General features: G+C 37.6%; 1 protein-coding gene and 1 long non-coding RNA gene across 7 annotated transcripts; one reads left to right on the top strand and one right to left on the bottom strand.

The window, feature by feature from the left end:
• Positions 1-378: 378 nt before the first annotated feature.
• On the bottom strand, positions 379-15509 carry LOC148849383 (mechanosensitive ion channel protein 6-like). Of its 6 annotated transcripts, none has more exons than XR_016100275.1 (5): positions 13218-15501; positions 11378-11501; positions 10030-10323; positions 9711-9940; positions 379-966 (listed from the first exon to the last, which is right to left on the bottom strand). XR_016100275.1 is itself a non-coding variant. In XM_088948242.1 (5 exons), exons 1-5 carry the CDS (start codon positions 15113-15115, stop codon positions 678-680), a joined length of 2808 nt encoding a protein of 935 aa, XP_088804368.1. In that variant the 5' UTR covers positions 15116-15509; the 3' UTR covers positions 379-677. The 6 variants fall into 6 exon arrangements, 5 of the variants coding, with proteins under 5 accessions (XP_088804368.1, XP_088804370.1, XP_088804371.1 ...); XM_088948242.1 differs by having other exon boundaries at positions 9711-9913; positions 13218-15509; XM_088948244.1 differs by lacking the exon at positions 379-966 and adding an exon at positions 4736-5021 and having other exon boundaries at positions 9711-9913.
• Positions 15510-16036: 527 nt separating this feature from the next.
• LOC148849382 (uncharacterized) lies at positions 16037-21300 on the top strand. Its single transcript, XR_016100428.1, has 3 exons — positions 16037-16466; positions 19658-19841; positions 19934-21300. It is a non-coding gene; the product is annotated as an uncharacterized LOC148849382 (long non-coding RNA).
• Positions 21301-26662: the final 5362 nt, after the last annotated feature.

Genomic DNA, 26662 nt, shown 5'->3' with positions numbered 1-26662 from the left:
ATCAAGTTAGGACATTGTTGAACCAAAGCCGATCAGAAATATTAGAAAACCAACTAACTCGGGTCGAGTTGGGTTGCGTTGATCGGTTTCACCAGTTTGACGAACAACCCTATTTGGAATTAATTATTGTTATTTTTGTATTGTAAAAAAATATCAAAAATAGTATATAAAATATGGAAAAGTATGGACAAGCCCAATGCAGATTTCTGATTTCCACTACAGAGCTATAAATATTCAAAATGTCAAAAACCCCCACTCTATACACCAATGTCCACCCATGAATTGCATCAATTCCGAGCTGGCACCCACGCTAACTGTACTTTGGGCCTGGAAATTCAGACCGTGGGCTGAACTGTCATTCTCACTTACTCTTGTGTATTTCTATTGTTTAACTTTTGTTTAAAAAACTTGTGCATTGCATGTGTTCCTGCCAGTTAAGATTATACATCCATTGAAATTGGAATGTACATGAAAGAGAAAAGAATAGAAATTTTCTTTTCGAGGGCAGGGCAGAGTAGAGAAATCAAAATCATCCTTCCCAATTCCCATTCTCACTGTCATCAAGGTCTCATGCACTTCCAATCTTCATGTAGTTCCAAAGCAACCCACAATGTTGCGATCTGCGAGTGATGTGGAATTCTTCTCTCCCTTCTTGTTTGTTTGTTTTTGGCACACGATCAATTAGAGCAAACAGTCCAATTGGAGGGATATCGAGTGGAAGTCAAAGTAGGCATATTGCGGACATTTACGTCAAGAGGTAACATGCGGTATTCAATGTCGAGCTCTCTGAAAATTCTGATCATCTCTTCCACCACGAAAGCTCTCCTCGCCCACCTTTCCCCCATGTCCTGATGGTTCATGCGGTGTTGGAACCACACCGATATCTTCAACCTGTTCATGTCCTCCACATCCCTCACTACAACCATCGGGCCAGGGTACCAGTGGTCCTTCTTGTTCTCAATGTATCTGTAATTGCAGTCATATGATTTATTTAAAATCTATCAGAGACAACAGGCTTCTTCAGCAACCAAACTAACCACGCTCTCCAAGAAAAATACAAGTAGGTATATATCATATTGGTCCCAAGTCCCAACTTGAAATTTCTTAAAGAACCATTCAACCTAAAAACTTAAGTTGTTAGGTGAGATCATTGAATAAATCGATATTCTCTAACAAAAATGATCTATGGCTTATAGTCGTTTGTTGGTAAAGAATGGGCCAAGTTGATCAACCGGGTAATTGACAACGATCCCCGCATTAGTATGCCACTATAATGAGTCCCATGGTAAGCAAACTGATACCCTCTTGAAGGGTAGATAAATTGCTTACCCCCGTTGATAATGCTAATCCCCTCTCACCTCTCCCTTTACCCAGGTAACCTGTTGAGACCAAGAACACTGAAATTGAAATTACCCGGACAAGTGAAACCTGGGAAATGCTTCCTTAGATAAACTCACGTACCCAGGTCAGTGAAAACGAATGAGGCCATAGAGTAAATGCTTTAGCTGTTGGATTGGAATCAAAACCCATAGGCCATAGCCAATGGTAGAATGCATGTGTCTCCTTGATTCTGATCCCAATTTAACAATCAACATCATGTTCATGCATAGGTATATTTTTTCTGATACGTTACTTTGCAGCATCTCAATAGATATCTGACACTTTGAAAATTACTTTGTTAACACCAAGAAAATTAGATTGCCAGATCAATAAAATTGATTTCTCCCATTGATCTCCCACTTCCCCCTCAAAAGGAATTGCATAAACAGAATAGAAAAAACAAAGAAGCACCAGATGCACCAACAGTGGCTTTGGCTAGGATCTATGTATGGATAGGATCCAAACGATAATCAGTCAACAATGTCTTGGCATTGAAAATGATCCACATACTGTCCTGCTTACTACATCTTGAAATGTAAAAATCATTTGGTTATAATCATCTATACTAAAGAATTGGTCTTACGGATTAGGTATCCGGATCCCAATTCAACGACCTAGATGCATACATGCAGTTGGTATACAGTCTCCCCTAGAGCTAACCATTCATATTCATATTGTTGAAAAGTAAATGGTAATTTTGTAATTTTTCTTTATGTTTTGTATTTTGCATTAAGTGGGTTGTCTTGGGAGTTGGAAGCTGAAAGGTCTCTACTGGAAAAGTAAAACTCCTTTATATTTCTTGTAATTTGAAACATTTTGTGATAGAGCTCAAGAAGCTAAAAACATAGTAAACCCAGAACTCTACAAGGGCTTTTCATATTCTTCTCTTCTCTTCTCTTCATTCTACATTCCTCTTATCTTCTACAGATTTTTTGCTTCTTCCTTTGATTTTTACCACCACACTTCTGTTGCTCCAATAAACTTTTGGTATCAAAGCAAAGACCCACTCAATCATTCAAATTTAAAACTAAAACCTTACATGGCATCAAGTTCCAACAGCTCTGTTTTAGATCATTTTAAAAAATTTCCACTTCCTATTTTTGATGGAGAGAACTATGATTATTGGAGCATACAGATGAAGGCATTTTTCACCTCTAAGGAGATTTGGGAGCAGGTAGAAGAACGATACGAAGAACTAGAAAATCGTAAGCAACTTGCAACATGGACTGAAGACAAGAATAAAGAGTACAAAGAAAATAGGAAAGATGATGCTAAAGCCCTGTACCATGTTCAACAAGCAGTAAGTAAAACAAAATTTCCAAGAATCATGGTTCCCAAAAGCTCAAAAGAAGCATGAGATATTCTCAAGAATGAGTTTCAGGGCACCGAAAAGGTAGTATCCATAAAACTTCAAACTCTTTGCAGAGAATTTTATAATATTATGATGAAAGAAAGTGAATATGTTCAAGGGTTCTTTTCTATAGTTGCTGGTATTGTAAATCAAATAAGGACTTATGGAGATGTTATCTCAGATAAGAAAATTGTAAAAAAAAGTCTTGAGAGTTTACCAGTTAAATTTGATCATGTGGCGGTTGCCATTAAAGAAGCCAAAGATTTGACTAAACAATCCATGCATGAGTTAATGACCTCACTTCAAACTCATGATGATGGAATGAAAAAAATTTTATCTTCTTCACTAGAGTAGCTTTTCAGTCCAAACTTACCATTGCAAAAAAGAAAAAGAATGATGGTGAAAAAGAAACTCCAAGAGAATGGTCATATCAAGGCAAAGGAAGAGGATACCAAAATAATGGAAGTGGACGAGGAAGAGGTAGATTGTATGGAAGATGAAGAGGTGAAAAGCAAAACAATGGTTGTTTTATTTGCAAGAAAGACAACTTTACCCCAAGACTGTTTTTTCAAATGTAAAAAAATGCAAAACTCATGTTCATGCCCCAAAAGATTGCACATTAAAGGAGAAAGAACAAGCCCACTATACTGAAAATGATGATTTAGAAAACCATCTATTTTACTCTTGTATGAATACTCAACAAGAGCCAAAAGAAGTTTGGTATTTGGATAATGGCTGTAATAACCACATGACGGGAAACAAAGAATGTTTTCTTGAGCTGAATGAACATGTTAATTCTCAAGTGAAGCTTGGAGATGGAAAACTCTAAAGTGTTGAAGGAAAGGGTGTTGTTGCAGTCCAAACTAAGCAATGTAGTTTTAAACTCATCTTAGATGTTCTTTATGTTCCTGGTTTGACTCAAAATTTGCTTAGTGTTAGACAACTTATACAAAATGGTTAGGAGGTGCATTTTGACAATGATGAATGTGTAATATCTGATAAGAAGAAATGTCAAATCATTGTTAGAGTAAAAATGGCTGCAAACAAAGTGTTTCCATTAACCATGTCCTATGATGTGAATTATGGGCTGAAGAGTGAGAAGTTGGATGAGTCCATGTTATAAAACTTGAGATATGGACACTTGAATTTCAGAAGTCTCTCTTTGTTAAATCATAAGAATATGGTGATTGGACTTTCTCAAATTGATAGAGAACATAAAGTATGTGAATGTTGCATCTATGGGAAGAATCATAGGCTACCATTTTCAGAAAGACCATGGCATTCAAAGGCACCATTGGAACTGGTTCATGCTGACATTTATAGTCCCATGAGAACACTTTCCTTCAACAAAAAAGATGTACTTTATTCTCTTTGTTGATAATTTTACTAGAACGATGTTCATATATTTCTTAGATGCAAAATCACAAGCATTTCCTACTTTTGTTCAATTCAAAGCTTTAGTTGAGAAGCAAAGTGATTACAAATAAAAAGTTTTGAGGACTGATAGAGGAAACGAGTTTAAATGGAAAAAAAATTGGGAAGTTTTGTGAAGAATAGGGCATTGAAAGAGAGTTGATAGTAAAACACACCCCACAACAAAATGGGATAGTTGAAAGAAGAAAAAGAATCATTGTAGAAATGGCATGAAGCATGATGCAAGGTAAAAATCTTATAAAAAATGTTTAGGCTGAAGTGGTTCATACTGCTGTTCACATATTAAATTGCTCTCCCACCAAAGCCGTGAAAAATAAAACACTTTTTGAAGCATGGCACAAAAAGAAACATGTTGTTAGCTCATTTAAAGTATTCGACTGCATTGCTTATGCTCACATTTCCTCAAAGAAGAGAGAGAATTTTGATGGCAAAGGTGAGAAATGTATCTTCCTTGGTTATAGTGATGAGCCCAAAGGTTACAAATTGTTGAATCCAACTACAAATGAGTTAGTAATTTCAAGAGATGCAATATTTGATGAAGATGGGGCATGGAACTTTGAAGTAAATTCCTCACAAACAAAAAATTATGTTATAGAAGATGAAGAAGTGATGCACAATGACCATGAGCATGATACAACTACATCAAATGCAAGGCCAACAAACTTAAGAAGATCAAGCTTAACAAATTTCAATACAATAATGGATCCCTCAAGTTCAAGAAACCAAGATCCATGACAAGTATGCCCAAGTGATGTAGATTCGGATACTCCACCAAGAAATGTATGTTCACTTTAAGAAATCTTTGACTCTTGTGATGTTTCATTTCTTGCATTAGAACCACAGAAGTTTGAAGAAGCTTCAAAAAAAAGTAGTTTGGGTGAAAACTATGAATGAAGAAATTTAAATAATAGAGAAGAACAAGACATGGGAGTTGGTAAATAAACCCAAAGAAAAAGAAGTGATTGGACTGAAATGGGTTTACAAAACAAAATTCAATGAAGATGGGTCAATCTAAAAGCACAAAGCAAGGTTAGTGGCTAAAGGCTATGGCCAAAAGCGAGGGTAGATTTCTATGAGACTTTTGCACCAGTTGCAAGAATGGAAACAATTAAAACTACGCTTGTACTTGTTGCTCATCTAAAACTACAAGTGTTTCAATTTGATGTGAAATCAGCCTTCCTAAATGGAGACTTATAAGAAGTTTATATTAAACAACCACAAGGATATGTGATAAAAGGAAAGGAGGGGAAGGTTTATAAGCTTCGAAAAGCTTTGTATAGCCTGAAGCAAGCACCTTAGGCATGGAATAGCAAGATTGATAAATATTTTCATAAGAATGGATTTTAAAAAGTCCAAATGAACCATCACTCTATATCAAGAAGGAAGGCATGCATAGTTTTATTATTGTATGTCTTTATGTTGATGATTTGATTTGTACAAGTAACAACCCAAATTTGTTTAATGAGTTCAAATTAACAATGACCAAGGAATATGAGATGACTGATTTGGGGTTAATGAGATACTTTCTTGGATTCAAATGGAGCAAAGAAAATGAGAAATTTTTATGTTCCAAGAGAAGTATGTTGATGATTTGTTAAAAATGTTTCATATGTCAACATGTAAACCCCTAGCTACTCCTATGGTTGTCAATGAAAAGCTGTCAAAGGAAGATGGAGCAGAATTGGTAGATGCATCAATTTATAGAAGCCTTATTGGTTCCTTGATTTATCTCACTAATACAAGGCCAGATATTATTCTTGCTATGAGCATTGTTTCAAGATACATGAACAAGCCAAGTAAAGTTCATTCTGGAGCTGCAAAGAGAATACTCAGACATGTTAAAGAAACCAAGAACTTTGGGCTGAAATATGAAAGTAAAAATGATTGCAAGCTAGTTGGACTTTCAGATAGTGATTGGACTAGTTCCATAGATGACCGAAAAAGCACAACTAGATATGTTTTCTCTTTGGGAAGTAAAATAATCTCTTGGTCATCAAATGGTGCAGTACGGAAATGAAACACGTTGAGAAAAACTTCAAAGGAAGGAATAGAAGTCAAACTATCAAGAAGAAGAATTCTTCATTGAATAATTAAGAGAAAATTCAATATAAAAAACTGTCTTAGCCTTCCCCTAGCTACTCTTTATATAGGCATACACCCTTATGGATCCTATTCTAAATCTAAAAACATTTCATAAAAGAATCCTACTAAAACTCTTTAAAAAGGAAAATCCTAATATAAGAAAACACTCCATAATAGAGTCCTACTAAAACTCTTTAAAAAAGAAAATCCTAATATAAGAAAACACTCCAAAATAGAATCCTTCTAAAATCCTTCAAAAGGAAAGTCCTAATTGAATATAAATTCGAAATACTGCTAACTTGGTAAAAACAAACTAATATAGAAACTCTGTGATGGCACCAATTTGGTAAAAATGAATTAAGATAAAAATCTTGTGACTATGCTATTTTGTTAAATATTTACTAAGCTGTGTCGATGGCATCATCTCTGCTTCTTTTATGTCTTGGAATGGTCCCAACTTGCGTTGAACTTATTGGCCTTCTTCTGTAAATGTTTACTCAGTTGGTTCAAATCCCGTACTACATCATTCTCCCCAGGTTTGAGAGAATCCAACGTCAGATTTATGTTACTAGGCTATTACATATGTTGTTGCACTTCCACCTTGCTTTTTTGTTTCTAACCCTTTAATAGATAATTGGTGATGTAAGCCTCCAATACGAATTAAGATTTCTTCATTGTGTATCTTAAATTTTAAAGTATATTTCTTGCACTTCACAGAACCTGAATCTTCTTTTATTGACCCTTTTGAACATTGCAAGAGTGCTTGCCAATAATAATCTTCATACACGTGCATGTAGACAATGTGATCATAATCCCCAAGATGATAAGTGTTATCTTCATCATATTGAAATTCATAATGAATGATGGTATATTTCTCCTTAGTAATTGATTCTTCATCATAGATTGGAGGTTTGTTCCAATCAACAAGTTTCTCTTCAAGAGATATTGCTGATGAGAATTGCCACACAAGATTTTTGTTACAATCCTCAACAAAATCAAAACAATCAACAAAATCATAAGATTTGGTTTTACCTTTAGACTTTGAAATTGCTAACTCCTTTATGGAATTCCAGTCAATGAATTTATTTGAGGCTATACCTCCATTAAACTCTGGGAATTCAACCTTGAGATCTGTTTCCGATTGCTTTTGTTCACCACTTGCAACTATAGCTGATTTGGTTGCTTGCCAAGTAGAGAAACTTGCATGAAACTTTGGGATCTCAATATTGAAACCTGTTTCCCACTATTTCTAATCACCACTCGCAATTATAACCGACTTGGATGCTTGCCTTAATGATGAAAAGGAATGAGCGGAAGCACTTGCATTAGAGTTATTGTCCCTTTGCAGTGATTTCAACTCTTGAGCAAGTGCCTTGACTTGTCTTCTCAGCTCTGCTATGTCTCCTTACGTTTTGTTGTTGGGTTCCTACTCCATGATGTGAGCTACTTGTTTCTTCTTAGGGGCCATAATCCGAATAAGGATCAAACATGAGCTTTGATACCAAATGGCATAGTACGGAAATGAAACACGTTGAAAAAAATTTCAAAGAAAAGAGTAGAAGTCGAACTATCAGGAAGGAGAATTCTTCACTGAATAATTAAGAGAAAATTCAATATAAAAAATTATCTTGGCCTTCCCCTAGCTATTCTTTATATAGGCATACACCCTTATAGCTCATATTCCTAATCTGAAAACACTCCATAATAGAATCCTACTAAAACTCTTTAAAAAAGAAAATCCTAATCTAAGAAAACACTCCAAAATAGAATCCTACTAAAATCCTTCAAAAGGAAAGTCTTAATTGAATATAAATTCGAAATAATGCTAACTTGGTAAAAAAGATGTATGATAGAAACTATGTGATAGTGCCAACTTGGTAAAAATGAACTAAGATAGAAATCCCGTGATGGTGCTATCTCGGTAAATATTTACTAAGCCGGATCGATGGCGTCATCTCTACTTCTTATGTGTCTTAGAATGGTCTCAACTTGCATAGAAATTATCGGTATTCTCCTATACTACATCAGAAGCAAAATACTGTGGCACTTTCTTCAGTTGAAGCAGAATGCATTTCAGCCACTAGTGCATCTTATGAAGCAATTTAGCTTAGAAGACTTTTGAAAGACCTTCTATTTGTGCAAGATGGTGCAACTACAATCTACTGTCACAACACTTCAACTATTGCAATGACCAAGAATCTAGTTTTTCATGAAAGAACAAAGCGCATTGAGCTAAGACACCACTTCATCAGAGAGTTAACTAAGAAAGGAGAGATTGAATTGAAGTTCATCAAGATAAAAGATCAAGTTGTTGATATTTTCACCAAGTCTCTAGCTTCTGAAAAATTTTTGCATTTTAGATATCTAATGAAAATTACAAATTAAGAGGGGGTGTTGAAAAGTAAGTGGTAATTTTATAATTTTCCTTTAAGTTTTGTCTTTTGTATTAAGTGGGGTTGTCTTGGGAGTTGGAAGTTGAAAGGTCTCTACCGTAAAAGTAAAACTCCTTTATATTTCCTGTAATTTGAAACATTTTGTAATAGAGCTCAAGAAGCTAAGAACGTAGTAAACCCAGAACTCTACGAGGGCTTTTCATATTCTTCTCTTCTTCTCTTCATTCGACATTCCTCTTCTCTTCTACAGATTTTTTGCTTATTCCTTTGATTTTTACCACCACACTTCCATTGCTCTAACACATATATAACACTAAAGTGATCATGTGAAACATGATTTTCACTGAATTTTGTAAAACAACAAATTTAATTTGACTTGATAATTCAAAAATGTGTTTCAGAGGGTCATAGCATGAAAGAAGGTGACAGAAGTGCATATATAGTAACACTGCCTAACAATTGCTAGTTCGATGATGTTAGAGAACAAAACCTATTCAAAGACCTCACTTAACAGCTTAAGTTTTTAATTTGAATGGTTTTCTAAAATGGTATTAGAGCCACTTTGATAAGTGGTCTATTGTTCGATTCTCGTCACCATCATTTTAAAACCTATTCAAAGACCTCGTTTAACAAGTTAAGCTCTTAAGTTGAATGGTTTTGTGAGAAATGAGAACTTCCACAATGACCTTCGGGACCAGTCCATACCCAAAACTTGAACTGAAGAGTAAAATGCAGGCATTTTTTGTTCCAAAGGATTGGTCATATTGGCGGAGACTGTTCTTAAATGAAATGGAAGGCATTTGAGTTGACTCAGTCTGGTATACTGAGTGAGGTTCTGGTCACATCAGAAGTTGCAATCAAAGTCAACTCAGCTGAGTCAGTGCTAACTTGTCAGCTACAGTCCTACAATATGGTATCGATTGATAATTCTGCCAGCACAAACCAAGAGAGATGGTTTTCTTTTCTTTCTTATTCCTTTTCAAAGGGGGAAGACGGGGAGGGAGTAACCAATCAAGCAACAGAAAATAATTGAAAGGCAATGAAAAGTAAAAAGTCGAGATGAGACGTACTCTATTATTCTTTGTTTGATGATAGCAATTTTTTCTACTGGAGTTGAAACGTGGACACAGAAGTCAATAGCTTCTCCCATATCAGGACTACGATAGAAATTACTGATAGGCTTGGTTGAGAGAACACTGTTTGGATATATTATCTTCTGGTTGTCATACCGTAGAAATACCGTACTTAAGATGTTCATCTCTTCCACTATCATCTGATACAGGTGCAGAAGTTAAAGTCCCTACAACCTTAAACAGTTCACATGAACAAACTTCTCTGTGCATGAATATTCTAAAAAAAAGGAGAGAGAGAGAGAGAGAGAGAAATTACCTGAACTCCCTCCACTTCGCACCGATCACCAACGTCATATGGGTGCATTGCAAACAAGAAAATTATTGATTCGAATACCGTCTTACATGTGTTCCCAAAGATAAATACCACCACGAGGATCTGAGAGGAAATAGCGACCAAGAGACGGCTGGTTGTAATCCCGAGTATAAGAAGCCAGATAATCACTATGATGATGCCCACAATGACATTTACCATCTGATGGAGTTTGTTAACAGCTGTTTTCGTATCATTTAGTGTCAAGGCAAGAGCTCTCCTTTCTCTAAATGCATTAACCTGAAAAAATTATCACCCTATCATGTTTATCAAGAGTAGAATAGAAACTGCACACGTGAAATTCCAAAGCCTAAGCAAGCAACTCCTAGAAGCTCAATAAAACTAGCCATGGTGGTTTTGTATTGAACAAAGGGTTACTGCTATATTGAGAAATAGACTGCTAACCATGCTCAATTTAGAATCAAGAAGAAAACAGCATGAACTTTCCCTTTCAGTAAAAGAATAAATTATTGGTGACAATATAGTGATTTTGGGTCTATTTGCACAAGATCCAGCTTTATCCCACTGTTTCGATGCTCACAAGATAAAAGATGTAGATGATAGATTTCTATACTGCAAGAACAGCCTTTTTATTATTTCCTTTTTTATTTTTTTGATGGATTTGGAAGAACAAGTTTTTTTTTTTTTTTTTAATCTTTAGCATTTATAACATTCTTTTTTGTTTCTCTAGATGGTGTTTTATCATATAGATACAGATAACTTGAACAATATCCTTTCTCATATTTTTCTTCATGTTGTATGTCTCCCTACTTTTCCACCACAGTCAACATAATTCTTGTGGCTGCATTTTTTAGGTTTTCAAATTTACCCAACAACATAAGTGAATCGTAATCTACCACAAGTAATGAGAATGGTAATAACCTTGTAAGAGTAAGAAAATAAGCCTACATAGAAATTCCGTTTCTGTGAAATGGAAAAATATTCTGTATATGTTTTTATGTATTGTGAAATTGTACAGGAAAAGTATTCCTTTGAGTGAAGAATATATCTCCACAAGTAAGCTAGTATTGGTTCAGATGTGCTTTAATTAGATGTATTCAGCCTTTTCTACCATGCGGGGAATCACAATTGTGGAGAGAGAGAGAGAATACACATGCACAGGTGTGCATGTCAAATGTCTTCTGCAATATTGAAAAAGGAATAATTTTTTTGTACTTTTTGTTGAAAAATATATCAAGATTAAGGGTATTACTATATAGGAGTGTCAATCGGACCAGGTCCAATCCAATCCAATGAATATTTTGGACCATTTTGGACAGAAAAAATGACCTACCACCCAGTTCTTCAAAGCTGACTTGCTGATTCTCTTATTTTCAGTGGCTCCTTCAAATAGACTTATGGTCTTCAAAGCTTCATCTTCTCTCAAGAATCGCATAAGATCCTCGGGGTAGATATACCTGACAAATAAAAGTTAAAAAATTCTAAGACAGGAAAAGGTAAAAGAGGAAACATGAATTTATTTGTATACTCTAAGGAACATTTGCAGAATGTCAAAGGTTGCAAGTTACTCCATGGAACAAACTTGACATCAAAGATTCCACACAAATATCCCAACAACAAAAGGGAGAAAATTGAAGAAAAAAATTGCAGCCAACAAAGGAAATTCTCTAGCAAAAAATTCCAGTTACCCTTACAACTGGGAAGAAGGAAAAAAAATGCAATTTAGAAGCTCTCAAAATTTTAATCCTCTGTTTCAGGTTAGGATCATTTTAATCCACTCAAAATTCAAACAAGGGACACATCAACCGAATACTCGGTGTACTCAATGAAGAAGAAAAACCCGCATTCCCTTTAAATATTAACATGAGCTGTACCCGTGGAGATTAATTAGCCCTAGGGAACTGCAGAATTATGAAGCTTCTCAACCAAGAACAAATAATTCACAAAAAGGAATCTATATATATATATATATATAATGGAAAGAGGAAGGAAAGGAGGTGAGGAGGTGAGGGGTTCTCTCACCACAAATCTCACATGTGACTCCTCTCCTTTCTCACATATGCGCATATATGTTTTTTAAATGAAATGACTAAAAATATAACAAGTCATCAAAATTAAAATTTTCATGGGTTTCCATTGTCTCTCATAAAATTCATATTTACTCTCTAATAAGATCATTCTTAAACACCCCCCTCTCTCTCTCTCCCGCTTAATAGTCAATATTTGTAACATCTCCCCTCACTATTAAATCCCTTCTTTTCTCTTAAATCTCTCTTAATCCCTTTTAACTCTTTTTAATAAAGTAGGGAATGGAAATTAGATGGAGGGGGTTAGGTTAAGGGCTAACCTAAATATGAACCCTAGCTTGGAGCCAAACTAATGTCAAAACCCAAATGTAAATACATGAGGTGTACCAATCTTCTTCTTATATTAAAGTCATAAGAAATCATTGCTCATTTTCATGGGTTATAGAGCTTTTGTAACTTTTTTTTTATGTATTAATTTAATGTAGAGTGTTTCATGGATTGTTTTGGCTTGTTAATAAAATGTAGTAATAAAGCACATAATGTGAGCCTTTCTTTATCTCTGTCAATTCAAATTTGTATTTTTTTTAACTTGGATATTTATCTCATCCTAAGCACGTTTTTTTCAGATTTATAGTGCTACACAATGGGGTTCCCCCAATCCTACGAGAAGTGGGATTTGATCCCAAGTCTCGGTAACAAGTAGAGAACCTACCAATTCCAATTGAGTCACCATCAGTTGGTTCTCATGCTAAATAATTGATTTATGTATTCTCATAATATATAAGCTATATAAAAGGAATTACTTTAAAGCTGAATAGTTAAAAAAAAAATTCCTACTATTTTATTTTTATATGTAATGAACCAGAAATACATAAAAATTTTGGTGAATTTCTACTACTTCATTTATCCCTTAAAAGTAAAAGGGAAAAAAAGATAGAGGTCTAAGCTAAGTGGTGGCCGGCATCAAGTGGAACCAAAATTCACTTGATGGGGAATTCTCAGATGGGGAAACAAAAGAGAAATACATCCTAAATACATCCTAAATCCTAATGAAAGAGAATTCTCAGATGGGGAAACAAAAAGCAAAAGGCAAAAGATGATGATAAGGAGAGAGGAATCAGGGACGGAAAGGAAATGCATACATACTTGGAGCCATGCCTAGTCACATTGTTGAATATCTTCTTTGCAGCAGCTTTTGCTTCAAATTCACTCCGTATCTGCATGGATGGCTCGTCATTGTAAGTGGAATCCGAAATCCTTTCATCCAGTGTGGACAGAACGCCATACCGAATTATATTCATCAGCCTCTTCATATTCCAAGCAGAGATATTCTTCTGGTTCAACTTGTGCAGGTGGTCAATTGTGATGCCCTGATCATCTGGTTGCTTAGAAAGTGTACCGGAAAGCCTGAAGCTCTTTGCAACCTTGAGACTCCTCTGGATAACATCATTATTTACAATTACTCGCTCAGCTTTGTTCGACGATAAGGCTGCGGCCCGGAGGTCGGGGGGTACCTTAGCACCCGCATTCTGGAGGTTCCGAACCTCGGCCATGACCCTCTCGTTTTCTTCCTGTATATGCTGGATTTCAATCAAAGGGGGCCCGGAGAGGGTCTCTATCACATATTGATTGAAAAGAGAATCCTGAATTCTATCAAAGTAGGTGCTGACATGGAAGGACGATGCTAGAACCTTAACTAGCAGTGTTTTTACGAGCCATATAAACGTAGTTACTAAGAGTGAGAACAAAATCTTGGTTATGTAAGGCACAATCATTCCATTTGCATCTTTCTCCATGTTCCTGTCCAACATCGCATGCCAAGTGATCAAAACCAGGACTAACCAGATACAGTTCTGAACAGCCTTCCGCACCCCATACACAAAATACAGAAGCCGCTTTCGTAGAAGGAAGTTCCGCTCGATAAAGAACACCACCAGATGAATCCCCCACCCGGAGACTAAACGCCCACAAATCAATACCAGAATAAGGACCTCCCATTTCCATAAATGGAGTCTCCACACGGTCTTGTGCTCCAGCGCAGGGATTGAAAGGCTGCAAATTAGTGCTGCCACGAGTAAAATTAAACTCACCCATTGAATAAGTGTGAAGGCACCGATCTTCACTTTCTTGTATTCTTCCGGAATGTCCTCCTGCAAAAAAGGATCGTCGTCGTCCTCCTCGCCTGTCTTCCCCATCAACCCGGATTTCAACTGCCCGGATTTCGCCACTCTCCCTGATTTCCGATCATGTTCCTCCGGTGGATCCAAGAGCCTTGACTTGGTCCTTGTTGGCAACAGGCTCGAGTTGCGCCGAAACGTTGCGTTGGAAGTGCATTTCAAAACCTCTCCTTTGCCATCACCACCACTCAAATCCGCCAGATGACTGTATTGCTGCCGTTGATTCTGTTCCTCTGTGTCCGACGATTCCTTGTAACGTCGTCGGATGGAATCCGGGGCTATCTCAACGCAAGGCTCTTGGAAGGAGACCTTGTGATCCCTAAACGAAGCCTCCCTGTTCACTGGGCTGTCCATAAAGGAAGCGGAGTTCCGATTATTCTGAAGCTCGGCCATCTCCAAGTCCATATCCAATAACATTTCTCCCGATTGCTTCTGTTTATCCAAGAACTGCTCGATCAGCTTCAACGGCGGATCGTCGACCCCTTGCGGTTGATTCTGAAAGAAGAAGCTATCGGCATCGGCGCCCGATGCATGTTTGTCAATGTTCTCGGCCACCATGCTTTCATCCTTCCAGAACTCGTAGCTGGATTCCCGCCATATCCTAACACCGGGCTCCACCACCTGTTGAATATCTCTGCTGTTGTTATTGCGAGAATTAGTCTGTTTTCCGTTATCATTGTTGTTGTTGTCGACCTTGACGACAACCTCTCTGCGATTGGTCGGAGAGCCAGATTTGGATATTTGGTCGTCGATATCTACTAAGAGGATATGCTGCTCTTCCTGATTCGGTTCTTGCCCGGTGGCCGAGATTTTGCGAATGTGTCTTGAGGAAGAATGCGCTTTAAAGGACCTTGTAAGCGATTCCATGAAATGATGAAAATAGAGGTTGTGGTTGGTGCACTTACAACTTACAGAATGTCTGGGAGATCGAAGAGGGAGGGTGGTCTCGTGAGTTTCAACCACCTGAACAGAACCCTCGACATAGATTTATCTTGTCGCGCCTTCTTTTGTCTGATTTCTGCTACTGAGAAAGAAAGGACACAGAGAGAGAAGCAAAAATACGAAGAAGCCCTCCCTGCAGGATGCTGCGACTCTGCAACAAAGAACAGTTGAACAGGTGATCCAGAGCAAGAGGACGACGACAAATCGAATCGATAGGAGTATGCAACGTAAACATAAACGTCTAACCCGTGCGTTTCTCCCCTCCGCTTGGTCTCTACTTTTTTAGTTTGTAGAAAGGTCTCCAAGACTCCAACGAAACAATAAACAAACGACTTTTTATTTTAATAAATTAAAGGATAACTTACACAAACACCCTTGCAATATCGATCAGTGACAACTACCCCTGAATTTTCATTTGCTGTAACAAAAGATGCACCCGAAACTTCAGGACCTTTTGCTCTCAAACCCTCAAACTTTCGACCCTGAAAATAAAAAAGGGTCATTTTCGATCCTAAAGTCGCAAAGGGAACCTCGGGGTAACTCGGAGGGTACCTGCAAGGAAAAACAAAGTTATTAGAAAGTCTCGGTCAAGTAAGGGCTGAGCTCCCGAAGCATGGTTTTCAAAACCGGACCGGACTGGACGGTTAGACCGGAAAAATCAGTAACCGTTCAGTCCCTGGGCCCGGTTATACTGTAAACCAAACCCGTTGAAAAGGTAAAAAATAGTTGACCCAGGTGGTCAAACCGCTAAACCGTTTGACTTGGGCAACGGTTTGCAGGTTACGAAATTCATTTTCGTTGAATTAAAAAATAAATAAAAAACAAAAGAAGGCCCTCATATCCCCAATTCCCAACTCTATGAATTAAGGTTAGAACGAAAGTCATTCATTTTTGTTCTAACCCTTCCTTCCTCTCAGCCATCATACCTCGACCGACGACCTGTGGTAGCCGCGACTTACGGCGACCGACAGCGATTCGCGGCGACCGGCGACAATTGTGAGCTTCATCTATGTCGGTTTGCATTTTGTAATCAGTAGCAACAAGGAGACCAGGACTTAGAGCGGTGGCCGACGATTTTGCAGTAGTGGTTAGGGGTTTCTAACATGTTGCGGCAGTAGCAGTTGGCAGTTGACACTTGCCACTTGGAACTTGGAAGCAATACTTTCCTCCCAGAGTTGTAGCGACATTCACCAGCGACCAAACTAGAGTCCACAGGCGAAAATTTTTGTGAGCTTAACACCATCACACCACCATTACCGGTAGTGAAACCGTGAAGGTATAAAATGCTTTGCTTAATTGAATCTTTGAATTTTTTTGTTTAATTAATCTTGCTTAATTTTTTTTCTGAATTCTTTGCTTAATTAGTTATAGAGAGTCACATACTCACATTTGCTTAATTAGTTTTGCTTTATTAATTTTTTTTTCAATTATTGTTTATTTGTTATGTCAAAGTATGACGATGATGATGTGAAAAGAATGATAAAATCGCTTTTTATTTTCAATTAATTAATCAAATGATGGTTATTTGCTTAAATTAATTGCTTCTTGCTTCTTGATTTTGCATTATGAATTTATTATATAATTTTTGCTTCTTGATTCATGCATGGATTTATTGAAGCAAGATTACATTGCATATATTTTGTGTAAATGAATGTGCTTGTATGGAATGATTTTATATTTTGGTTAGTTATTTTAGTCAATTAATATGTTATTCTAAAATTTAAATTTTAAATTTTGTGTTTGTATGGATGGATTTGTTTTTGAGTTGGGTTTATTTGATTGAATAAAGATGGTGGAATCCCAAAGTCCAAATACTAATACATCTGATACAACTCCATCACAAGAGTCCATTTCCTCAAATGCTAGAGCAAAAACTTATTCTGCTTCGGAGCATGTTTCCCTTAAAATTGACAATCTTAATGGATCAAAGTCAATGACATGTTTTTGTTGTCAAAAGACTTTTAAAGGGGGAGGGGTTAATAGGATGAAACAACATCTTGCTCAAAGGAAATATGAGATTGTAATTTGCCGTAAAGTACCCTATGATGTAAAATACAAAATGGAGCAATTGTTCAATGAAATGAATGAAAGAAAAAGAAGTGAAAAACAGCCTATGAATTTTGTTGATGACACCAGAACACAGTGTGGAAAGAATGATAATGATGACGATGTTGAGATTAGGTAAATAGATCCACCTATTACACATGATACTTATCAAGGGAAAAAATCAATTACATCATCGGGAAGGGGAAAGCATATTCAAGGCTAATAACTAGCGCTTTTGTTCCACGGACCACTCTAGGTGCACAACCAGGTATTAAGAGTGTATTGGCATCTAAGGGAAAAATTAGTTATGTGGATTGTGTTGTTATGAAGTGGTTATGTGATGCACTCGCTACTATTGGTTCAGGGTACAAAGCTCTTTCTTTTCATAATTGTAGGACCAATTTGTTGAAGGATTTAGTTCAAGAGGTTTAAATGTTAGTTGATAAACTCCATAAGGATTGGGCTATATATGGTTGCACTATAATGGTTGACGGTTGGACAGATATACGCACCTGGACATTGATTAATTTTTTAGTGTATTGTCCTACAAGAACTGCATTTATGAAGTTTGTAGATGCTTTTAAAATAATCAAGAGTGTAGAGAATTTATTTCCTTTGTTTAAAGAAGTTATTGATTGGGAAAAATCAGAAAATGTTGTTCAAATAGTCACTGGCATTGCTGCAAATTATGTAGTTACAAAAAGATTGTTGGAAGCAGAATTTCTATGGACTTATTGGTCACCTTGGGTAGCACATTGTTTGAACTTGATGCTAAAGGAAATTAGGGAAATGGGTTATGTTGCAAATGTAGTTCAATGTGCATCTAAAATTATAAAATTTGTCTACAATCATATTTTTGTACTCTCAATGCTAAGGAAGAGACCTAGTTGGGTTGGTATACGTCCTAGATCCACTTGCTTTGTAACTAATTTCATTGCATTGGATAGCATTTTGAAGCACATGCATGATTTGCAAAATTTGGTGATAGATCAGAGTTTTAATGACTTTAGGTATGCCAAAGATGCAAAGGGGAAGAAAGTAATAAAAATAGTTTTGGATTCTGAATTTTGGGCACAATGCAAAATGATTGTGGGTTTCACATCACCTCTTATTAGGGCATCGAGACTTGCAGATTCTGAGTTTAGGCCTGCAATGGGGTATATGTATCATGCTATGTTAAAGGCAAAGGAATCATTGAAAATTTATTTTAATTATAAGAAAGTTGTATATGGCCCAATCATGTAGATTATTCATAGAAGATGGAATAGACAAATGGGTCAAAGGCTTCATCTTGTAGGATATTATTTTAACCCGACCTTCCAATATGATCCGAAATCAAAAGTTAATTCCCCGGCCATTATATCTATAGTTTTTTTATGTCATTGAAAAGCTTGTAGTCAAATCAGATGATGGAGAGATAAAGCTAAACAAAGAGGCTACTATTTTTGAAAGTTGTGGTAATTTTGGAAGACCTTTCTCAGTAAAGACTAGACTTGTTCATGGGCCGGGTGGCCCGACGGGCCGGGCCGGCCCTCGGACGGGCTTGAACAGGTATATGGACCCGCGGGCTTAACCTCGAGCCAAAAACCCTAGTCGAATACCCCTCTTTTTTTCACCTCTTTGCCTCTTTCCCTTCTTTTTCCAGCCGAACCCTTCTTCTCCACATCCTCTTTCCCTTCTTTATATTCTTTTTTTAATGTAAATAAATTATGATTTATATTGATTATTGAATTCAGAATTTATATTATTTTTTAATGTAAATAAATTCTGATTTATATTCTTTTCTTAATGTAAATAATTTCTGATTTATATTGATTATTGAATTCATAATTTATATTGAATTTATATTCTTTTTTTAATGTAAATAAATTCTTATTTATATTGATTATTGAATAGGAAAAAATTCTAATTTTTTTTATTAGGTCGGGCTTCGGGCTTTTTATCAGGGCCAGGCTCGGGCCTAACATATTTCCATTAATGAAGAGTAAAAGCTCGGCCCATGAACAGGTCTAGTGAAGACATTTAAGTCAATGCCTCCAAGTAATAAATATATGTTTTTTCTTATAACATGTTTATTATTCAATTTTATTTAATAAATTAAATCAACTCTATTTCATTACATATAGGTGAATGGTGGTTGAGATTTGGTTGACACTCCAAATTTGAAAAGAATTGTTGTACGAACCCTTAGCCAGACATGTAGCTCATCTGGATGTGAACATAATTAGAGTATTTTTAAATGTATATACACACACGCACACACACACAAAGAGAAGGAATAGGTTGGAGCACAAAATGCTTAATGACCTAGTATATGTTCATTGTAACCTGCATGTGATGGATGGGTAAGCATTTTATGTTTCATAATTGTCTATTTTTTGTGTTTTCATTGCATCTAATTTATCATTTATTGCTTTGTAGGAGAAAATTGAAAGTCTCGACCCAATTGGGCATGAACATGTTGATGTTGTGGAAGATTAGATTGTGCATGATGATGAGAATCCTCCATTACTTGATGGTTATGAAAATGATGATATATTTAAAGCTTATGACACAACATTTCTAATAATGAAATCACCATCAAGAAAAAGAGATAGGACTAATGGTAACTATTATTGATATTATCTCAAATGGCATTTCCATACTTGATTCTTTTAGCTATTTTTTGAGTTCTAATTTTCTGTTTTCATTCTTTAGATGGTGATGGAGTGCGATCCAGCCGGTCTTAGCTGTCCGCTGCCTTGCTTCCGAATGGGGTAGCAGGGAACCTGAAACGGAGGAGATGGAGAAGCTCCGGGGGGAACCCGGTGTAGAGGCTCCGAAGCTCAAGTTAGAATCCTTCAAAAGCAAGGTAATACCAGATAGCGCAAAGTTTGCATACCTCTGTTGTCAGGGGGCAGGGGGCTCTTATAGTCACTTCGTGCACTCGTCCCGGGTCCCTTGTCAGGTCAAGTATGATTACCCTTGTGCTTGTCAATTCGGCCGTCGTCCTTTCTGTTGAGACAGAACCGTCACTGCCTAACCGTCATCTAACCGGAGATGGCGGTGTCAGTGGCGGTGGCAGGTGGCCGTTTAGGGTGCTACCGCCAAACGTCAGATCTTAGTCAGGCGCAGCACCCTTGGGCACGAACTTCCTTAGTGTTAGGCGTGGTACGACTTGTTTGGTTTTGGTGCCAAGTGATGCGAAGTGCTGAGCGAGGCGGTCTTGAGCTCGGAGGTATCTATAGGGTAGGTCAGTTCGGCGAAGTGTATCCCGAGCTGTTACAAGGTGGGTCAGTTCGGCGAAGTGTATCCCGAGCTGTTACAAGGTGGGTCAGTTCGGCGAAGTGTATCCCGAGCTGTTACAAGGTGGGTCAGTTCGGCGAAGTGTATCCCGAGCTGTTACAGGGTTAGTTTGGCAAGTATAACCCAAACTGTTACAAGGTGGGTCGGTTCGGCGGAGTGTATCCCGAGCTGTTACAAGGTTAGTTTGGCAAGTATAACCCGAGCTGTTACAAGGTGGGTCAGTTCGGCGGAGTGTATCCCGAGCTGTTACAAGGTCAGTTCGGCGAAGTGTATCCCGAGCTGTTACAAGGTGGGTCAGTTCGGGCCCCCGGTAGGGAGTTCAGTCCGCTCGTGTCTCCTTGTTCCCGCCTAGGCTTGGCCCTTTTTGCCGAGCTGTTGTTTCTGCCACGTGTCACGTAATAGAGAGGTCGGGCCAAATCTTCCTTCATCAGATGGTGATGATAATTTTTCATTGAGAAATGGGGAATCATGGAGGAAAATGTAGCCAACACCAGACTTGAAGATGTAGATGAAACATAACCTCTCGAAGATGAAGATGAAGATGATGTTGAAATACCACCTGGCTTTGGTTGTTAGTTGGTACCATTGAGAAATGAGGCTAGCATATCTTGAGAATTTAGATTATTGGATTAGTACAATTTGCATGTTGGACTTGAAGTTTTGATTTGTGTTTAATGCTTGTTGAACTTGGTTTGTGATCTTTTTATTTTTGAGTACCTAAGTATTGTGTTTGATGAATTAGGAATGCATGATGTTATGGCAATATCTATGGAATCTTTTGCAAATTTTCTTCTCTTGTCTTCTTAATGTTTTTGAACAAGAAGCTCAAAGGAAACTTTGAGAGACTTGACCATCTAAAGGTGTTCCTTTCCATTTGTATAGGTAATGGCATTTCTGAAAAAAGTCTTGCTTTTATTTAGTTTTACTTCTTGTTATGTACAGATTCATTGAGTTACAATTTCTAATGTACAACTGATTGTATTTGCTATGAATAAAAGCGAATTGGTTAGAGTAGAGATGTTTGATCTTCAAAAGGCTCAAAGGTACTTGAGTTTTTCCCTCATTTTCTAACATATAACAGATTATAATGGCATGAATGTTTAGGAAAACATTATTTGAAGTTTACTCAACTCTATGTTGATATGAACTAGATAAGCAAATTGTTTGAACTTTAGGAAAACATTGTAGTTTAGTGAACTCTATGTTTATATGAACTAGATAAGCAAATTGTTTGAACTTTAGAAAAAACATTGTAAGTTTAGTGAACTCTATGTTTATATGAACTCAATTTTTTTTTGTGGTTTTTTTTTGTATTTTTTTATATTTTCTTCCAACATATGACTGAACACATATCACTAAAACATCCTACGTTCTTTTTTTATGTTTTTTCTCTATTTGTTTGCAATTTTCTATTTTTTTACATTTTTTTTGTGTTTTTTCTATATGTTTTGGATTTTTTTTTGTATTTTCAATGTGTTATGTACTTTGTTATTTTTGTATTTAATAGTTTTGTTTTTCTGCATTTCTTGATTTTTTATGTTTTTCTATATATTTTTTTATTTTTCTATATTTTATTTTTATATTTTCTATGTGTTTTGTATTGTATTATTTATGTATTTAGATAGTTTTACTTTTGTATTTTTTGTATTGTATTTAATTTTATGCTATTTTTTATTATTTGTGAATAAATTTTTTATTTTTAATTGATTTATGACATCACGGGTCGAACCATTTGATCCGAACGGTTGAACCGCTTAACCGAAAAACAGTCCCTAGATCGGTTCTGTTTCGAAGTTGTTTTTAAAAACCTTGTGCCAAAGTGATATGAAAATTAATGAAACCAAAAGTCCCTAATCCATATTTAACAAACCTCTATATAAAGCAAGGGTCGTTTGTGTCAAATGAGACATGTTGGGGTGACGTAGGACACTTGGAGTCTTAGGTCATTTGCAGCTCTGGATAGAATACCTGGAGCTTGGACAGGACATGTGTAGTCTCCCTTGTGCCACCTTGCTCTTGCATGGAGAGGTCCTAAGACCCATTGATTGACAAGATGGGCACGCATGATGATGGCATTGGCAATGACTGTCAACGATGAATGGGGGTGTCAATTGGATTGGATTTGGTCCAATGCGATCCAGTCCAATGTGAGTCCATTACAAATGGACCTAGTCCAATCCAATCCAATGAATATTCTGGACCATTTTGGATGGGTCCAATTCAATGTCTGGACCGTTCAATCTGTTCAAATTCGCTTTAATTTAGATTGGTTTCAACCCAAACCCGGTCCATTGGCACCTATGTTCTTATCTTATATCAATAGACTGGATATTGGCTTAATCCAACTGAATCCAATATAAGTCTGTTATGGACGGACCAGGTCCAATCCAATCTAATAAATATTTTGGACTGGATTGGTCCAATCCAATATATCTTATTGGTCCATCCAATCCATCCAAATTGATTTTGGACTAGACAGGTCCAACCAAAAATAGTCCATTGACACCCTTAACGATGACAACTCTACCAGGCGAAGCGGCCAGATGTGACGGGCATTAATGGTTCTCTTGCCAGGTGAGGCTGCTAAATGACCTTTCAGATACACATGGTGGAGTTCAGTCATGCTTCCATTGAGGTCGCTTAGTTAAAGGGGTCGTGTCAGTTCATGCTACGAACTTGGGTCATACGCCAAGTCATCACTTGGTGTCTTGATGGTTTAGTCAGAGTAGCTGCTAGGTTGTTCCCAACAGGTTCAGCTCGTTTGCGAAACGAGCTGAGTATGGCAAAGGTGGTTCCTAGTGCTAGGGGTGCTCATGCTTTTTTGACACATTTTTGAAACCAAACCGATATCACCAGTTTTTACATTTATTTGAATCAAAACCGAACCAAAACAAGCGATTAACCTATCTTCGATTTTTCAGTTTTTTTTTATATTGTAATTTTTATTAAAATGAAAAGAAAAATCAAATTCAAATTAGAAAATCAACCTGTAATGCTACATATGATACGTTTTTCATAAAAAAATCAATCAACCTCATTATTCTCTCAAAAAAGCCTTAAACCTGTAAATCCATGATCATCCATTAATCAATCTAAACCAAAAAAAAAAAAAAAAACAAAAACCTATGCATCCATTAACATGAAAATGTAATCAATCTAATGATACGTTTATCATTAAAAATTTCAATCAATCTAGTGTGATGAACTTAAAGAAGTGAGAAGAAAGTTGATTTTGACCAGAAAGATCACACACGCACTAGGTGATCATTGATAGTATTAATAGTTGTTTTGATATGGTTATCATGTACAAGGATAAATACAAGTGGGGATCAGATTGGTTAGGAATTTTGTCTTATCTTGATAAGTTATAGAAGATGAGGCGTACTTAGGTTAGCTAGCATATGGATGAGGTTTATCTTGGATAGCTAGTATGTGGGCTGATGCATTAGCTTGAGGAGTGGGCTCACTATCATCCCCCCTCAAGCTGGACGGGGGTGTGCATACGTGCAGCTTGTGAAGAAGATGAAGCAGACAGGCAGCTGTCAGACTTTTGGTGAAGAGATCTGCTAATTGCCCATGAGATGGTACGTGATGGACTTCTAGAAAGTTACGAGCAACCTGTTCTTAGACGAAGTGGTAGTTAACCTCGATGTGTTTCGAGCGAGCATGAAAAACTGGAATATAGGTGAGAGCAACAGCTGACATGTTGTCACACCAGATGACTAGAGTGGAGAGAATAGGAACATGGATCTCTTTGAACAAAAAGCACAGCCAGGAGATTTCCGTAGCAGTGTGAGCAAGGGAATGATATTCGGATTCTGTGGAGGAACGAGCAACTGTGGGTTGTTTCCTAGCACACCATGAAATGGGTTTGGTTCCAAGAAACACACAAAACCCATTGGTGGACCTGTGATCCAGTGGACAGTTGGCCTAGTCAGCATCACAATAGGAACTTAGTTGAATTAGGCTTGGAGTGAAGAAGAGCTTGGAGGATATAGTGCCTTTGAGATATCTCAAAATCTGTTTCACTGCGGTGAGGTGTGCTTCAATGGGTTGCTGGAGATGTTAGCAAGCTTGATTGACTAGGAAGGCGATGTCAGGCCAGGTGAGGGTGTCATATTGGAGTGCTCCAACAACTTCTATAGATGGTTGGATCCTTCACCGGTGGGCTCGAGGAGAAATCAATTTTGGTAGATGACGTCGGTGTGCAAGTTTGCAGCCACCCATATCTGCATGATCAAGAAAGTCAAGGATGTACTTGGACTGATGAAGGTATAATCCATCACTGTTGTGGTGTACCCGAATTCCACGAAAGTATGATAACGGGCTGAGGTCCTTCATTTTGACAAATGAGTTGAATTGTTTGATGAGAGAAGAAAGGAAAGACGATTTGTTGTCTGTTATGATTATATCATCAACATATAACAGTAATAAAGCATGTGTACCACCCTGATGGTAAGTGAATAAAGATGGATTAGAGGTGGAGGTGTGAAAGCCCAATTCGGCTATGATGGACCTGAATTTGTCATACTAGGCCTGTGGGGCTTGGTGAAGCCCATAGATAAATTTGTGCATACGAAAAACATAATCAGAATCAGTGGGGTCCATGTAGCTTGGCAATTGAGCCATATACACCTCTTCGTGAAGGTCACCATGCAAGGATGCACATTCAACATCTTGTTGGCGTAGTGGCCAGCCCAAGGTAACTGCAAATGAGAGTACAATGCAAATGGTGGTGTGCTTCACTACAAGACTAAATGCTTTAATGAAATCAATGTCTGGTTGTTGGTGGAAACCCTTGGTGACCAAGCAAGCTTTGAAGCATTGTACTGATCCATCGGGGTTATGCTTGATGTGGTACACCCATTTGTAGCCTACAACATTCATTCCAGGTTGGTAGGGAACCAACGACCAGGTCTTTTGCTCCCAAAGTGAATGAAATTCTTGGTCCATGGCAGTGTGCCAGTCAAGGTGTTTAGACGCTTGGGTGTAGGAGGTCGGTGTAGTAAGGTGGAAGGTTGTAAGAGATGCCAGAAGGGGTATTTGGTACTGTACGCCTTGGGTTTAAAGATCCCAAATTGGGAACAGGTTACCATAAGATGGGTGCATTGAGGCGTTGTGGACTGAGTAGGCGGTGGTGGGCCAGTGGTTGTTGGGTGTGGTGGTGGTTAAGAATGAACTATAGTTGAGGGTTCAAGTGAGGTAGGGAGTGAGCCCATGGTTAGAGAAGGAGAGTGGGTTGGGTTGATGGGCCTTGGAGACTGGTTAGCGATGGGATTGTGTGCTTCTGTGCGAGATGGTGGATCAGGAGGAGTCTGCACCGTGGAGGACCTGGAGGACGTGTGGTGTAGGAAGCAGGTTTTCTGTGTGGGCCAAACAACACCAGTAGGTCCATAAGAGGTTGGTAGCCATGGAGAACTAGTGAGCGGCTAAGGTTCTGATGGTGTGGTGGTTTGGGTTGAAGGAAGAGAGGGGAATGTGTGTTCGTCAAAGACAACATGGCAAGAGATGTAGATTTGCCCATTTGTAATGTCCATGCACATATAGCCCTTGTGGGACGGGCCGTATCCCAAGAAAATGCAACAGGCAGAACAGTGGTGAAGTTTGTGTGTAGAATAAGGTCGTAGCCAAGGGAAGCAAAGGCAGCCAAACGACTTGAGATGTGTGTAGTTCGGATGGGAGTGAAACAGCCATTCAAACGGGGATTGTGAGCGGGAAGCTAAAAGGGGCATTCGGTTGATGAGATAAAGAGTAGTGGTGAAAGATTCAAGCCAAAAGTGGAAAGGTAATGATGCATGAGCAAGAAGGGTGAGACCCATTTCAATGATGTGGCGATGTTTATGCTCAACCACATCATTTTGTTCGGGTGTATGAGGGCAAGAGAACTAGTGTGTAATGCCATGATCATTAAGGAAGATAATTTTGTTCCAGAGAATTCCCCCCCCCCCCATCAATGTGTAGCATTTTTATCTTAGAATCAAGGAGATTTTCGATTTTGGCTTTGAAGGATATAAAAATGTCATAGAAATCTGATTTTGATTGTAATGGAAAGAACCAGGAGTAGCGAGTGTAATCGTCAATGAATAAAGCATAGTACTTAAATTTAGAAATAGACAAAACCGGGGCTGGTCCCCATAAATC

This window comes from Nelumbo lutea, chromosome 6, assembly GCF_056320005.1.
Source record: "Nelumbo lutea isolate HS-2025 chromosome 6, American lotus-T2T, whole genome shotgun sequence".
Taxonomy (NCBI): domain Eukaryota; kingdom Viridiplantae; phylum Streptophyta; class Magnoliopsida; order Proteales; family Nelumbonaceae; genus Nelumbo; species Nelumbo lutea.
The sequence above is the reverse complement of the archived record's forward strand: the minus strand, read 5'-3'. Positions and strand labels throughout refer to the sequence as shown.